The 15,291-nt window shown below is 39.8% G+C and overlaps 2 protein-coding genes across 3 annotated transcripts in view; one reads left to right on the top strand and one right to left on the bottom strand.

The window, feature by feature from the left end:
- Positions 1 to 4,835: 4,835 nt before the first annotated feature.
- On the bottom strand, positions 4,836 to 11,535 carry LOC102212886 (progestin and adipoQ receptor family member 3-like). The gene is made up of 7 exons (XM_005729249.1): positions 11,360 to 11,535; positions 10,736 to 10,982; positions 10,375 to 10,537; positions 8,933 to 9,088; positions 8,612 to 8,809; positions 8,370 to 8,460; positions 4,836 to 6,276 (listed from the first exon to the last, which is right to left on the bottom strand). Exons 2-7 carry the CDS (start codon positions 10,930 to 10,932, stop codon positions 6,134 to 6,136), a joined length of 948 nt encoding a protein of 315 aa, XP_005729306.1. The 5' UTR covers positions 10,933 to 10,982; positions 11,360 to 11,535; the 3' UTR covers positions 4,836 to 6,133.
- Positions 11,536 to 13,829: 2,294 nt separating this feature from the next.
- LOC102213170 (anthrax toxin receptor 2-like) overlaps positions 13,830 to 15,291 on the top strand; it is a 23,348-nt gene continuing 21,886 nt past the window's right edge. For both annotated transcript variants that reach the window (XM_005729251.1, XM_005729250.1), the window contains exon 1: positions 13,830 to 14,142. In XM_005729251.1, the coding sequence (XP_005729308.1) occupies positions 14,018 to 14,142 (125 nt within the window). In that variant the 5' untranslated portion in view covers positions 13,830 to 14,017. The remainder of the gene's footprint in view (positions 14,143 to 15,291) is intronic.

Here is a 15,291-nt window from a genome sequence, read left to right as displayed (position 1 = left end):
GTTTGATAAATTGTTTTGAAGTCTTGTTGAGTATGTTATTTGTTCCATCTGATATATGCTTCAGGTCTGAGCCACTTAACTGTGGTACACTTGATTGCTTCAGTTAGAAATATTCCAAGATATTATTTAACTCTTGCATCACTGCCCTCTGGTAGCTCACCCGTCATCTATCTTGTGATACAGCCGTATTAATGTTAGTTTCCCATGTGAAGCATGTTGCTTAAATTCATACTCAAAAACATCATATTGAGATGACTTTAGTTTGCTTCCCAGTTTGCAGTTTATTAAAAACTCTTTCCTGTTTATTAGATTTAAGTCTTTAGTTGAAGATGCCAGTAGGAGTCTATGTAGGCTCTGTGATAGGGAATGTGAATTCTTCTTTTAGCTATTCAAACCACGTAAAAAGCTTGTTGTAGGTAAGCTAGTACATACTCTGACAATCTTTTGATTTTCTTTGCATCAGTCCATCTCAAACTGAAAATTGTATTTATTTATTTATTTTAATTGGGACAGATTGCTGTGAAATTTTAGCTTCATTTTTTTAAAAGGCCCATTCACCCACTTTCAGGCCTTTTTTCTCCTTTGAAATTTGAGACAATATTTGAACATAAATACTTGTGAAGTCAAAAGCCTGAAAATTTCACTGGACTATTCAGAATATATAATTTGGGACCGGGTACATAAACAATGAATTGGGGAATTAAAATATGGGAGAAAAAAAAACAAAACATTTAATTTTTTAATTAATTTTCATTGAGCATAACAAAGAAAACAAAATAGTTGTGTTTCACAATAATGCAAAATAAAATGGAGAAAATGTTTTAATATGACATTCTTAGTCACATACATGCAGAAAATATGCAATAGAAATAGTCGGGTACAGCTAATATGTATCACACTAGTTATTCTAATCTAAATAGAACAACATTGTGGAGTTTCCATGTAATTTCAGGTGGTAGTAATTACAGGTAGTAATTACAATGGAGTAAATAAGTATATAAAATATAAAAAGTATATATTTGAAAAGCATTTGATGCATGAAGATAACATTTCACAGCAATCATTATATATGTTTAAAAGCTGAACTAAAAAATGTTTAGGTGAATTGGAGATGGTTAGCAAATTTCCCACTTGTGGGACTAATAAAGATAAGATGATAACTCTTTATTGTCATTGCAGTCATACATAGTACAATGAGCACTACATATAACACAACATGACACGATATGACACATCACATCACAACGCAACAAACAACACAACACAGTATATTAACTTAGTATAAAAAAGAAGAATAAGTGTATGTGTATTGCACACTGTTATTATTGCATATTAATTATTATTGCACCTTGTTATAAATATAAATATTATTATTGTTATTGTTTTAAACATTGTTACCTCCCTCCCAAAAAGGTCCAGGGAGGTATCAGGTCAGCTATTTACATTGATCAGGGCTATTGCCCTGTTGTAAAAGCTGTCCTTGAGTCTATTTGTTCGGGACTTCAGCAGCCTGAACCAGATGGCAGCAGCTTAAACACCCGGTGTCCTGGGTGTGTGCAGTCCCGTAGGATGCTGCGTGCCCTCTTGAGACAGCGAGTGCTGTACAGGTCCTTCAGGGAGGGAAGAGGATGTCCAATGATTTTTTGGGCCATGTTGATGACCCTCTGGAGTGCCTTTCTGTGTGCTGTGGTGCAGCTGGAGAACCACACTTATGTCAGCACACTTTCAATGGAGCAGCGGTAGAAGACGGTCAGCAGCTCCTTCTTCAGGTCCATTTTTCTGAGGATTCTCAGAAAGTGGAGACGCTGTTGGGCCTTCTTTAAAACCGGAGAGGTGTTAGAGCTCCATTGGAGGTCTGTGTCTATGTGCACACCCAGAAACTTGAAACTGGAGACCCTTTCCTCGCACTCCCTGTTGATGCTGACAGGCTGCAGCTCGGACTTCCTCCTTCTGAAGTCAACTACCAGTTCTTTTGTCTTGGTGGTATTGAGGTCCAGGTTGTTATCTACACACCAATCTGACAGCCTCTGAACTTCAGCTCTGTACGCCGTCTCATCTCCCCCTGAGGTGAGCCCCACCACCAAAGGTTTATCTTAACTGTCACACAGAAAGATGATTCGAGATGGAATGACTGTTTTGAGAGGGCACAATATCTTTTATAAATGCAATATTTCTTAGTGCAGAAATTTGGATTTTTTCCTCTAGATTTTTAGGGTACTGTCAGTTCCTGGTACTGAGGCAGGCTAATGTTCCTCAGAGGTCTCAGAAAATACAGTGTCTGTTGTATATGTTGTATGTTGTTTTAATAAGACACTGTGTGTTGTGTGTCTATTTTAGGTATTTTTTAGATGTGTGTGCAAAACAGCTTGAAACTAGAGACTCTTTCCAGCTCCTCTACATTCATGTTCAGCTGCGGGTTGGCTCTCTGACTTCTCCTAGCTATCAGCTATTTGGTCTTTTTTGGTATGTATTATGAGAATAGACACTGAACTAGCTTTATTCTCAAAGAAGCTCGTTTACATATAGGCTGTAGACAGTGAAATATAATGCAAACTACGGCATTAAAATGAAAAGTTCTTAAAATAAAAATTGACCGTTTCCAAAAATGCTGATCACTGCAGACACTTCTCTGTACAAACAGCCATTAGCTCATGAGGTAGTACATTCAAGGTTGTTATTTGCTTGCATAATGATCATACTTTGAAATATTGACACTATGTCTCATAATAACACCGCAGCAGGACTTCATCATACTGTTGCACACTCACACGTTCAAGTATATATGGGACACCCATCTTTTACCTATTAACTGTAAAGAAATGAAGAGTAAGCAGTTTGTCTGCTTGTACCTGTCAATGATTGAATAACTTTGAACCCCCTTGAAGTCTGCATTGCCACAGTTTCCACACGCGAGGCCTTCGGAGTTAAAATGTGGCTGAATTGGGGTCAATTATAATCCAGGCCTAACTAACAAGGTAGTATCGTAAAATACACATTATTTGCATCACACTGATGGAATTCTAAAGTGGGAAAGTGGAAGACGTATGAATGCATTGTGATGTCAGAGGTCAGAGGAGAATGGCTACACTGCTTCAAGCTGATAAGGACGTAACTATGAGTTAAATAGCCACTCGTTACAATTAAGCTATGCAAAGAGCATCTCTGAATGGAGAACCTGCTGAACCTTGAAGCAGATGAGTTACAGCAGCAGAAGACCACATCAGGTGCCACTCCTGTTAGCTAAGAGCAGAAACTGAAGCTACAATTCAAACAGGATCAACTAAATTGGACAACAAAAGACTGGAAAACTGTTGCCTGGTCTGATGAGTCTTGATTTGTCCTGTAGCATTTAGATAGTAGGGTGACAATTTGGTATAAACAACAACATCGATGCATGGCTTGTATCAACCCTTCAGGCTGCTGGTGCTGTAGTGGTGTGGAGGATATTTTTTGACACGCTTTTGGTCCCTTAGTACCAACTCAGCATCATTTAAACACCACACCTGAGTATTGTTCCTGACCATCTCCATCCCTTTATAAACACAGTGAGCCCATCTGCTGATGTGTCATGCAACAAGGAATGAGGATTTATGCTGATGCTGTGAGGATGAGACATGACTTCTGACCAGGCAGTTCTCATCACGATGCCCATGTATTTAACAAGAACATACTTTTCAAGCTGCCAACTGACGTGAATCACTTACATTGTGAGCTTTATCTGTGGAGACTGTGAATGGAGAGAAATAGGCACAAAAACCGAGATTTAATCCACATTTTCCACTGAACTCTGCATCATAAATGAGAAGCATTTGAATCAATGCTGCCTACTACTGGTTTTTATGAGACCTGCAGCTTCCTCGGAAACCAAAATGAGCTAATCTTGCACCTCTCTTAAATCACATCAACCTGCTTGGATTTTTAAGCAACTGAAGCACAGAAACTCACAAACAACTGATTTCCCAGCACTTTATTCATTCATTTAAAAATATCTTTTCACATAGGCACTGAAATAAATATTTCACATTGCAGTAGTCAGTGCCACCGCAGTAACATACAAAACACACAAAGGAAAAACACAACCAAACAGCAGTCCAAGCAGATCAAGCATTTAATGCCAAAATAAAGACACTTAAAAAAAAAACAGAGTGCTTTTGAGTGCTGCCGTCATGACTGCAGCAGTAAGTGCTCTGAAAAGAAAGAAAGAAAACCACACTGGCCTTGGAGTGTAACAGTTTGATCATTTTGTCCTAGTTTAGGCTCAATTGTGGACCCACAGATTGTAGAAGTGCCATTACAGTACAAACAGATGATAAGGCAAACCTGATTGAATAATGCAAAAAACAATACAAACCACCAAAAACATATAACTGTCCAAAAGTACATTAATTTGAAAAAGAAAAGGAAACTGACACACATCAAACTGGCCTTGTTAAAGCAACGAGGTGGAGGTTATCAGTATTTTTTCCTCACATTGTTGCGAGAAGCTTGATGATAAAAGGACTGATGGCTGATAACAGATATCTGCTACAGTTGACTGACCTCCCGGGCTCATCACTGAGTGCTATGTTAAGTGCTACTGCTCACAGCAAACTGTGAATTCATAGTCACACGTACCGCTGCTAAAGCGTCATTTCCTCAAAATTAAATATGAAGGAAGAGATCTCGTTTCCTCTCGTCAGACTCATATCAGCCACCACATTAAAACTCCTGTGAGTTGTGGCTGATCTGTTTTACAATAGGGCACAATATCAAAACTGGAAGCGTGCCAGTAGAGATAAATGCACTATCCTATAATTTGATCAAACAATTGCAATAGATAGACAACCACAGGTCACTTAGCACCTCTCTGATGAGCTGTGCTGAGTGAGGTGAACTGTAAGTAAGCTACAGCAGGACGACTGAAATCAGACTCCCAAATTATGTAAGATGAGACTGAAGACTAAAAAATATATACCCATCATCTCAATGATAAAAATGAGTTTAGCATTAAGATTAGTCTGTTTCTCTCAGCTGATAACAACAGCTTTGATTTTATATACTGGCTTTGCAACTTTGCAGCATTTAAAGTATTTTTTCCCAACATATGTGTTCAAATATAAAAAAAAATACTGCAAGTACTGAGTGACTGTTTCTACCAAAGAGAGGTAACTCGCAGTACCCAAACGGTAACGTTCAGCTCCCTTGGGTTTTTCTGTCATTCCCACTTCTTAATCAAGACATTTCACACAGAACCAACAACAAAACAAGGCAAAAAATAAACAAAATTAAAATAAATAATTCTTCCCACAGACTAAGAAGTAAGATTCAAAGGATTCAAAATACCTATTGATTTTTTTTTACCAACACTTCTGTACAAAAACTACAATCATAAACAACCATGAGAAAATGCTTTTATCACCCAAATATTTTCTACGAATACAAAAAATACAGTTTCATGCATTGATCTAATAGAGCTCACTGTTTTCTGTGCTTTAGGGGCTGAGTTAGTGTGGCCGACCACATCTAACATCAGCTCACAGTCCTTAGGGAGCAAACACAATCCCAGCACCAACCTCCACCTCCAGTGGCTCTGCTAAGCCGTGGGATGCAGGTACCCTCTCGGCATATTTATATATGCCTCATTATTAAAAAAACCCAAAGTGTTCAATCCCTCCAGCAGAGGTTTAGAACTAATTTCAAGCTGAATTTAAGCTGTTCTGGGGACACCTGGTGGCCAAACATCTTACTGACATGCTATATGTTTGTGTCAATCGGTCAGCTGTCTGTAATCACATCCGCTCATTCTCCTTTAATGCATGCAGTGGCTGACATGATGTGTTCATCCATTTTATTTTATTTTGGACAGTTAAATTACAGTGAAGGGTGTCAGACATATTTCTTACTGAGGCTGTGCTGCTGCTCTAATCCCTAATGTGGACTTCAGATTGGGAAGATAATCTGCGAGTGGTACGCACAGGTGAGTTGAACAGTGTGACGGAGGGCGTACGATAAAGAAGCCCCTTTATTTCTACCGCCGGTACTCAGAAGTACCTTGTCGTTAGGTTGACAAGGTAGAGGTCACAAAAATGCGGTTCTTCTTATTATTGTGTTGTTTTTAGGCAGCTTTACATTGCAGTTACATGATGAATTTCACTTAGCTCCTGGTGGTCTGCGCTGGGCAGGACTGGCTGTGTCTAAAGTGCATGATGTACACAGCTGTCTGATGCCACCAGTAAAACATAGCCACCACAAGTATGTGCCACACCTGGTGGCTGGCACCCAGGTAGTTCAGCTGGCCTGGAAAAAGAAAAAATAAAGTGTAAATATAATGCATTTATTAATTCTCATAATGTAGAACTGTTGTTGAAAGAAGTTCAATCGTTTAAAGGGAAAACGAATAACAGATGGATGGATGGGACGCGTACTCTGTAGCGGTCAGAGAGTTTAATGGCTTCATCGTACTGTAAAATGAAATGTCTGGTGTGTCGTTGTCATGGCGGTGTATACAGTACCCTCTTAATCATTAATATTTCTGTTTCCACATAAATTCACCATTTCCTGTTTAAGTTCATTAAGCAGTTTATTTGACTGGTAAATGGACTGATCCCTATACAGCTCTTTATATTTAGCATTTCAGAATCAGAATCCTTTATTAGTCCCAGAGGAAATGATGTGGTCCCAGCTGCTCCAAGACAGTAAGAACAGTAACTAACTCAACTAAATTAAAAAATACAATATATTACAACGTTACAAAATAGCTTTAATTATAAATATCCCAGTTTATATATATACACAAATTTAAAAACATATGGTTGAATTGATGTGCCTTTCTTATCATATTGACTGCCCAGAACAGACTCGTAGAAAATCCAGAGCATTGCCCGACAATTTTGGCCTCTAGTGGGAACTTTTTTTCCCTCCATACATTGTGTTTTGTGTAATCCACATGAAGATCAAACCATTCTTTTCAAAGACAGAGCGGTGAAGTTTAACAGACCATGTGTCTAGAGTTATGAACATGATCTGAAGAGGCCTGCACACTGCGACATCCCAGCAATCTTCTTCAGCAAACTTTATTGTACGCCACACTGCCTGATACCCGCTCGGGTCTGTCATGGTAAAACAAATAAGTTTCTGCTGCAACAAACCCGATTTCCTTCTTTGCTGGAATTGCAAACATTTTGTTTTACACTTACATTTACGTTCCTCCACTCCACTTAAGTTTGTACCAGTCTGTGTCCGTTGATCAGGGTGTCATTTCCTGTTCTACTGGTTAGTTTGTCGACTCAGATCTAGCAGCAGTCACATTGTGACATGTCATCTTACATTCCTGATACTCCCAGTTTACTTCCTCAAATGCTTTTTTTTAAACTGTAGGTCTCAAGACCATTAAGGTCAACTTCAGTACTCTGTCACTCTCAAAGCAACTTCACTCTTTTAAAGCTGCTTATTTCATCATGTATCATGAAAATGGTTCCTAATGTGAACGGGCATCGGCACATAGGTGTGGTAAGGATAACAGCTGAGTAGCTTTCATTGTAATTTTCCACTTCTGATCATGTTTTGTGAATCGTGTGAGTTATGGCTAAGAGACATAAAGTAGGGAGATCTACGGCCTGAGAAGCCTCAGAGCAGGAACTTCATACCCAGAATGATGATGATAACAGTTTAACTGATGGAGAAGGGTCAGATCAGCTCCTTTTTATATGAAAATGAACCCGACTCGTTCACTGGATTGCCAGATAGAGAAGTGTGATTCATCACTCCAGAGAACACGTTTCCACTGCTCAAGAGTCCAGTTTTTGCGTAACTTGCACCACTGCATGTGATGCTATGCATTGCGATTGGTGATGTAAGGCTCACCATGAAAACCCTTTCAGTGAAGCTCTATACGCTCGGCTCTTGAGCTCATCCGAATGTCACGTGAAGTTTGAAGGTCTGTAGCGATCGACTCTGCAGAAAGTTGGAAACCTCTCCACAGTGTGCACCTCAGCATCAACTGACCCCACTCTGTTAATTTACGTAGCTATAACGCTATCACTTCATGGCTGAGTTGCTGTTTTTTCCACTGGCTTCCACTTTGTACTCCTAACAGTTTACTGTAGAATTTGTAATAGTGAGAAAATTTCACGACAGGACTTTTTCCACAGTTGGCATCCTATCAGGTTACCTGGCCAGAGCATCCCATTCTTTCACAAATGTTTGTAGAAGCAGTCTGCATGCCTAGGTGCTTGCTTTTATACACCTGTGGCAATAGAAATGATTGGAACGCCTGAATACAATGATTTGGATGGGTGAATGCATACTTGAAAAGTTGATATCAAAATCGTTCACTCTGTAAAGCCAAAAGCAAACAGACACAAATGCTGCCGCAGACAAGCAAAACTCACCAGGAAAATATCGCTCAGGGATTTTGGTGACGTAGAACAGGAAGGCAGAACCAGCAATCAAGTACATTATTATAACTCGAGGCAGAAACAGCTGAAACAGAGACAGGAAAGATTTATTGTACACAGGGAAAATCCTCATTTCTGGGTTAAAACCATAGTAACAGCATCACAGCAGAAACGGCTTGTAATAAAGCTCTAAAACGATACAGCGAACATACAGCGCACGAGCTTTGTTTCCTGACCTGCACAACATCGGAGGTGAAACCACCATTGAGCCAGACCCAGTGGCAGGCAGGAATCGTGCCAACACCTGCCACGCAACAGAAGATTGACATCCGTATCCAACGCCAGTCATTGCTGAGGTAACGAGGGTGGACCTGAGCGCTGAAGACGGCCAGGATCAGGGACAGCACTGTCAGCAGGTAGACCTGCCGCCAAAACTGCAACCAGGGGAAGTAACAGACAATATAAAACACAGCGCAATATGAGCCTGAGGATCTCCAGTTTCATATCTTAAAGGAAAAGGAATTAGCCAGCAACCTGATACTAATGTTTGTGCTTACAGCATTACAATAGAAAGCGTAGAAGATCCCAGGTACATAGCAGCCCAGGATGCCAACAGAAATGCCTGCATAGTCCAATGCCAGCCAGCGGCGGCAAGTCTTCTCCGATCGATGACACGAGAACAGGTGATACCCCACCGAACACAGCATGCAAACCTGAGAGGGAAGCACACAGCACCAGATGCAAACGTTTTTCGACAATTTCTTTACGCATAGAGCATTTTTATGCATCCATCAAGCTAATCACATTTGTGACTACACGAAAAACTGTGTTCCTTTACCACATGGGTACATTATACCTACATAAGAATCACACTGACTAGTTATTCACTATATTAAAAGATTTCAAACCATTTGCGAGTGAAACTTACAACATAAACAAATACACAGCTAAAATGTCAAAATCCGCTATCTGTCAACAGGAACTCTAAACTTCACAGCTACTTCTATCTACACACCTGGGAAGGTGGCAGTGACCTGAGTGCACCTGTAGCAAGAAACATGAAACCTATGTTAATAGGTTTGTTCAGTCATGCAATTGCACAAAGCTACCCTGGTAAAATAAAACTGCTTCACAAACAATATCTGGAAACAGAAACATCTCATGCCAGCTAAAAGATTCATTACAAAAAATGCACAATAAGAAAAGAATCATGAGAAAACATTCATGAGAAAGTGCTTTATTTTTGCACAGAGCAGTGTACAGCTGCCTGATTAATGCACTGTCTGGACATGCCCTCACAGGAATTAAGGTGGATTTTTGCCAAGTTTTGACTCCCTGCACAACCTTTGCCCTGGTGGGTGGTGTCACCGTTTGCATTCATACTTGTGCACTGACGACGAGTGAAGCTGAGTGTTATACTTGAAGCAAATAAATAGTGAACAGCCCTCTCTTTAACTAAATGCAGGAAAGAGAAAAGACTTTAGAATCAGCTTGGGCCATAGACTGCTGATCAGGGAGCAACAATGGCAAAGAATGCCATGAGGATGACATGCAGAGGATTGGCATGACAGAGTAGGATGCTAGCGATAGGGTGAGATGGATTCAGGTGATCAGCCATAAGGAGCAGCTCAAAACTGTAGTTTTAGTCGTTTACTATACAAACAATGACAAAAAGCAATTGAACAACTTCAATCTCTATGCAAATATGAGGCAATCAAACTGCTAGCAGGCTACTAGTTTACACCGCACTCTCTTTCATATACATTTTGCTTAATGCTACAATCTGAATGACATGTGCATTTATCCTGTTTTTATGGTATTTTTATTCCTATTTTCAACATTATTTAATTATGTCATTTATTGATCTATGGTTATGACTGGAGGGATGATTATTTTTAAATCAAGAAAGTGATTTGTAATTTTGCAGCGACGAAACAAATCATTAAAACCAGCTCACAGGAAGCTCAAAAACCATCTTGCATACATACACACAACTTACCTGGAAACAGAAGAGTCCTATAGCGTAGATGACATAGTCCTCTCTGTTGGCTCCAGAAGCTGGCAGGACAGACAAGAGGTCGTTGACTCCCAGAGAGAAGAACAGCAGGAAACCCAAAAGGTGGCTCCAGATATTCACCGTCTCATTGGACAGAATAAAAATACTGCAAAAGAAATGTGCAGGATGTTTGCATATGCATGGTTTATGTGCAAATGTATGGATATAATCACTCAATTTTCCCCCTTCTGGTCTGTAATGCTATATATTTATATCTACAAAGTTGGGCAACTCAAAGAAAGATAATTAACAGTAAAGGCCAGAGGTGAAATGCATAAGCTTGATTTTGCAGTATTCCCAGTACCTTTTCAGGCAGAGTTTGGAGGGCAGGTGAGCCCTGTAGCCGTCTGTGATGTAGGGGTTTTCCTTCAGGAAGAGGGGGATTTGTTCGTAAGTGTACAGTCGTATCCTTTGGGGTATCAGCACCGGCCAGTGCTGATAACTGCCCAGCTCTATGTAGTGGGCAGTCTTCAGCAGCTTCTGGGGCATCTTCAGCAGCATCTTGCTCGGGGCTCCTCTGGCGGTGTAAGGCAAGCTGAGGGAGGCTAAGGCTGCATATGGAAAAAGGAAAGGTAGGATTTATAAGGGAGTGTGCTAGGATGGTAAAACAAGTCCTCCTCTATCTGAAATCAGTGCTGACATTATGTTATATCTACAGGATCAGGGTTACCGTCGTTTGTGTGTGTGTGTATTCATCTATTCCCTAACCCTACCTCCTTAAAAGCTCTCAAATCTCAGCACCACATTCTCAGTTAAGTCCACAGGCTCTCCGCATATCTTTCCCTTTTAACTAAACCCCTTAAAACAGCAAACTAAACACACTAGCGTGCCCGACTCGCACGTCAATCGGTTTGTTATTGTTGGGCCATGCTAGCTAATGCGCACGCTAGTCCGCTAAAGTGATGTGAAACGGGGTTACAGAACTCACCATTAGTCCCACTCCGACTTTCGATGTCCCCGTTCACACAGTTCAGCCATATCTGGATGGCTTTTAACCTGACACGTCAGTAATAATGTTACATTTTAGTGAACAGACACACTACCCGCAAAACCTGTCTTTCTTCTTTTGACGTTGATGGTAAACAATGAAACGGCACAATGCTGCCACCAACTGGTGGCTGCGGAGAATTTCACCCTGCGGTGTTTTATTAAACTTGAAATGAAAACAACAACAACAACAACAACAACAATAACGATGATGATGATGATAATAATAACTTGTGGAAATGTATCCTAATTACTGATGTAGGTTAATTAAGGCCTTGTTCTCTACAAAGGAATGCATTTCAAACTGCATCTTTTATTTTAGCGGTTTGAACACTTCCCAAGAGGCATCACGCCCAAGCATTGGTGGACCATTTAATTATAATGCGGCTTGTTTATTTAATAAGTTTGACTGGTGACCACACCTAAAAAATACTGACTTTTTGCTTTCACTGAGACTGTTGCACATTGTTTAAGTCTTACCAGCATCCCACGAGAAAACAAACAAACAAACCAAAAACTACAGCAGTTATTTTCATTTTCTCAGATCTACAATTCTTACCCATGTTTGTAAATTGTCAAACATCATCCTACCATAATGCCTGAACGTGACAAATCCTTTAGCAGCTGCTTTACGTTATTTAAAAATTGTGAAATATTAAAGCAAATAGCTGTTTTGTGATGTTGATATCTATTTGCTACAGAGCCAAAATCTCCAAGAAAGTGGTCTTGAGCAAGCCATGATCTTGAACGAAATAAGAAAATTAATGGATGGTCTTGAGCCTCCAGCCTTTCTGAAGGTCTTTTAGTCTTTCTTTGGAGATTGGATGCTTTTTCTTAATCTACTGCCTCTCCAGAGCTCAGACATCAACATTATTGAAGCACTGCAGGATCATTTTGCTAGAGATCAGAATACAAGGCAGAAAACATCCAAAGAAGAAGCTGTGGAAGTCCTTCTGAAGCCTAAAGAACTATTCCTGAACTACAAGAAAGCGAAAGAGAGTTCAGGCTGTGTAGGAAAATAAAGGTAACCATACCAAATATTGACCGTTCAAGCTCATAAGAATTGTACAAACTCTGCTTTTGCCTTTTATACTGTATTTCAGTTTATGTTTGCATGTGTTTCGATAAGTCACTTCTTCTTTTTTCCCATTTCCAAGCAAAATGGGAAATAGATGATGGCTCGAGATTTTAGAAAATTTGGGGTCTCCACTATAACTTGAAACAATAAATAAAATCCAGTTTGAGTTGGTATTATCGGAGTATTGTCAGTAGGAGCATCTAACATCCAGAGCCCTGCTGTCTCCTCTTCCAACCACACCCACATAAAAAATAATAAAATACAAAAACATGGACCATGATCATGACCCAAACAGCCATCAGAAGAGAATAGATTCCTCTTCGCTGACGCAGTGACTTTGGTATGTTATTAGAGTTGCATTGTCATGACTTCATCCTCTTGAAAGTTGACACTAAGCCACAGGCTGTGAGGACATCCCTACAGAGAGTGCAGACACATGATTACAGCACTCGCTCACAAAAGAACTCCAGGAATGAATTAAAAATGTTTTTAGTCTCCAAGATTAAAGATCCTGGGGGGCTGGTGTTAAAGACTATAAAAGTTTATATATGCTGTGTTGGAAAACAAAGTCTCCGTGTGTCGCTGAGCAAAGGTGGGGACTTAATTTCAGAACTTGGAAGGAAGATGCAAGTGTTCATGCAAAACAACAAATCAACCCTGCACACCGAGGGCGTTGTGTTTGCATTTTCAATTGTTTCCATCTGGAAGAGATTTACAAGAGCACGATGCACTTGTTTGAGACACGAAGCATAAAGTTCATCTCATGAAAGGGTGATTTATGAGTCAGTTAGACCTGTATTACAACAAGACACGCCGTTACCGATTACTCTTTTTTGCTAAATCTTGAAGCGATTTAAGTAGGAAGAAGAAGAGACTCGTGTTTATATAGTAGAAAAGGCCCCTAAAACAAGCTCAGCCGAATGTAATATTTCAAAATATGTTCTTTTTTTACTCATATCAATGAAAAAACGTCTCAAATACCCCAAACAGGAAGATCACTGAAGTTATCTTCAAAATAAAAGTTGTTAAAAAGTTTATCAGGAAAATGTTTTTGTGAATAAATATTTTTACACAACCGTCCTCTTTTGCATACTCACCCTTTCTTTATTAGTGTCTAAATATATAATGCAAAATAACTTCAACATGCTATCTCTTAGCGTCCCTATAAACTCTTAATTAATTAATAATATATAAGCCATTTTTGTTAACGCCCCCCGAATAAGGAATCCCGGAAGTGCAGAGGGAGTGTCATCTCGTCCCGAGGGCTCGTCTCATTGGCAGTAGTTTGACAGCGTCACTGTGAGCAGCTGTGCGCCCTGCCCACTTTATTTCATGATCAACATGCAGCTTCAAGGGGAAAATACCAAATGCCCTCTCACACCACTGATTCAACATGTGAGCAGGGATGAAACTGTGAAGATTAGAGACTATCCTTAACCGCACTGACTGGTTTTATTTTTATTTTATTTGTGTTTTCCATTTCCCAAACACGTTGTTGATATGTAGCCTGAAGCACAGGTTATGGATCGCATGTGGATATGCTGCAAAATCCTACTCCTTGCAATTGTTTGTGTGAGTTCGTCATCTCTGGAAGAAGAGGACGCTTCTTGCGATGGGGCGTTTGATATTTATTTTGTTTTAGACCGGTGAGTTATGAAGGCTAGCCTGTTTTACCCGTGCATTAATTCATTAATTAATTAAATACTTGCTACCCCAGGGCAGAGACTTACTCAGTCCTCTCCATGTATGGCTATGTTTAGTTCCTCCTCTGCTAGACTGCAGGAGTGACCACAAAGTTCACTCTTATTATGCTGTTATTCCCAACAGCGACAGATCAACCTGCTCCCCGCTTATTCTGTGTGTCTGCATGCACCAGCAGAATAAACGGACCCTTCACCTCTTCTGTTTTTTCTGCCGCTTGCAAATGTAGTAACTTTTGGAAAACATGATGTAGTCAAATTCTGTCACAGATCTCTTTGTTTTTACATTTTATCCTTGCATCGGACTGTATTATTGTCGTTAATGTTAAAAGTACAGTGTTGTGCGAATGTCTCGAGCCACCCCTCATTTTTCTTACAGTTTTCCTACTAGTTTTGAGCAGTAGATCTCCAGGCTTTCTGAAGGTCTTTCAGAGTTTCTCTTTGGACACTGGCTACTTTTTCACTCATTTTCAGTCCTATCCATGTCTAGTTTTCGGAGGGATGTGTTTTTTTGTTTGTTTGTTAAGCCACTTAACACTGATCTCAAGCATAAAGGGGGATCTAACTGAAGGGATGAACAAGACAGCCTAAAACAGAGCCACTTTTACTACTTTGTTACTAGCAACCTGTTGCAAAAAGATAATTTCCGTCTCTTTCTTTATCCGATTCTACAAAAAATGCAGCAATAAGGTGATTCCCAAATAACTTTTAACAAAAACTTGACATACTTCAGTTCGGTGTGCAGCGTGTCTTTAAAAAAATAACTAGATAAGAGGAAGCTTAAAAGCTATCCAGCAGACGAACAGTATCTGAAAGTCGTATCTTTAAGGAACAGAAAATAATCCAGCAAAGTCCTGATACAGAACCTGAGAGACAACCCTTCAGTCAGTGGATCTACTGTTCACTGAAGCCTCATCAGAAATGATCTCAGTGGAAGAGTGGCTAACAAGAAGGCATTCTTAACGAAGGGAAAGAGAGAAAAAGAAAGGCTGAGGTATGCAGAATTATGCAAGAACTACACTGAAAATCAGTAGCAACAGGTCTTATAGAGTGATGAATCTAAACTTTTGGTTCAAATTTTTGTCTGTATATACA

Source organism: Pundamilia nyererei, unplaced genomic scaffold (genome assembly GCF_000239375.1).
Source record: "Pundamilia nyererei isolate P.nyererei 1_Seehausen unplaced genomic scaffold, PunNye1.0 scaffold00032, whole genome shotgun sequence".
In the NCBI taxonomy this organism is placed as follows: Eukaryota; Metazoa; Chordata; class Actinopteri; order Cichliformes; family Cichlidae; genus Pundamilia; species Pundamilia nyererei.
Note: the sequence above shows the minus strand (reverse complement) of the source record. Positions and strands in the feature narration are given on the sequence as shown.

What these genes read in the sequence shown, in the direction of transcription:
- LOC102212886 (XM_005729249.1), bottom strand. Translation starts at nt 10,932, where the DNA reads ATGCTGCTGAAGATGCCCCAGAAGCTGCTGAAGACTGCCCACTACATA. An exon ending in TCCAAACTCTGCCTGAAAAG is followed by an intron (nt 10,538 to 10,735) that starts GTACTGGGAATA and finishes TTTCTTTTGCAG; the next exon opens with TATTTTTATTCTGTCCAATG. An exon ending in ACGCTTTCTATTGTAATGCT is followed by an intron (nt 8,810 to 8,932) that starts GTAAGCACAAAC and finishes CCCTGGTTGCAG; the next exon opens with TTTTGGCGGCAGGTCTACCT.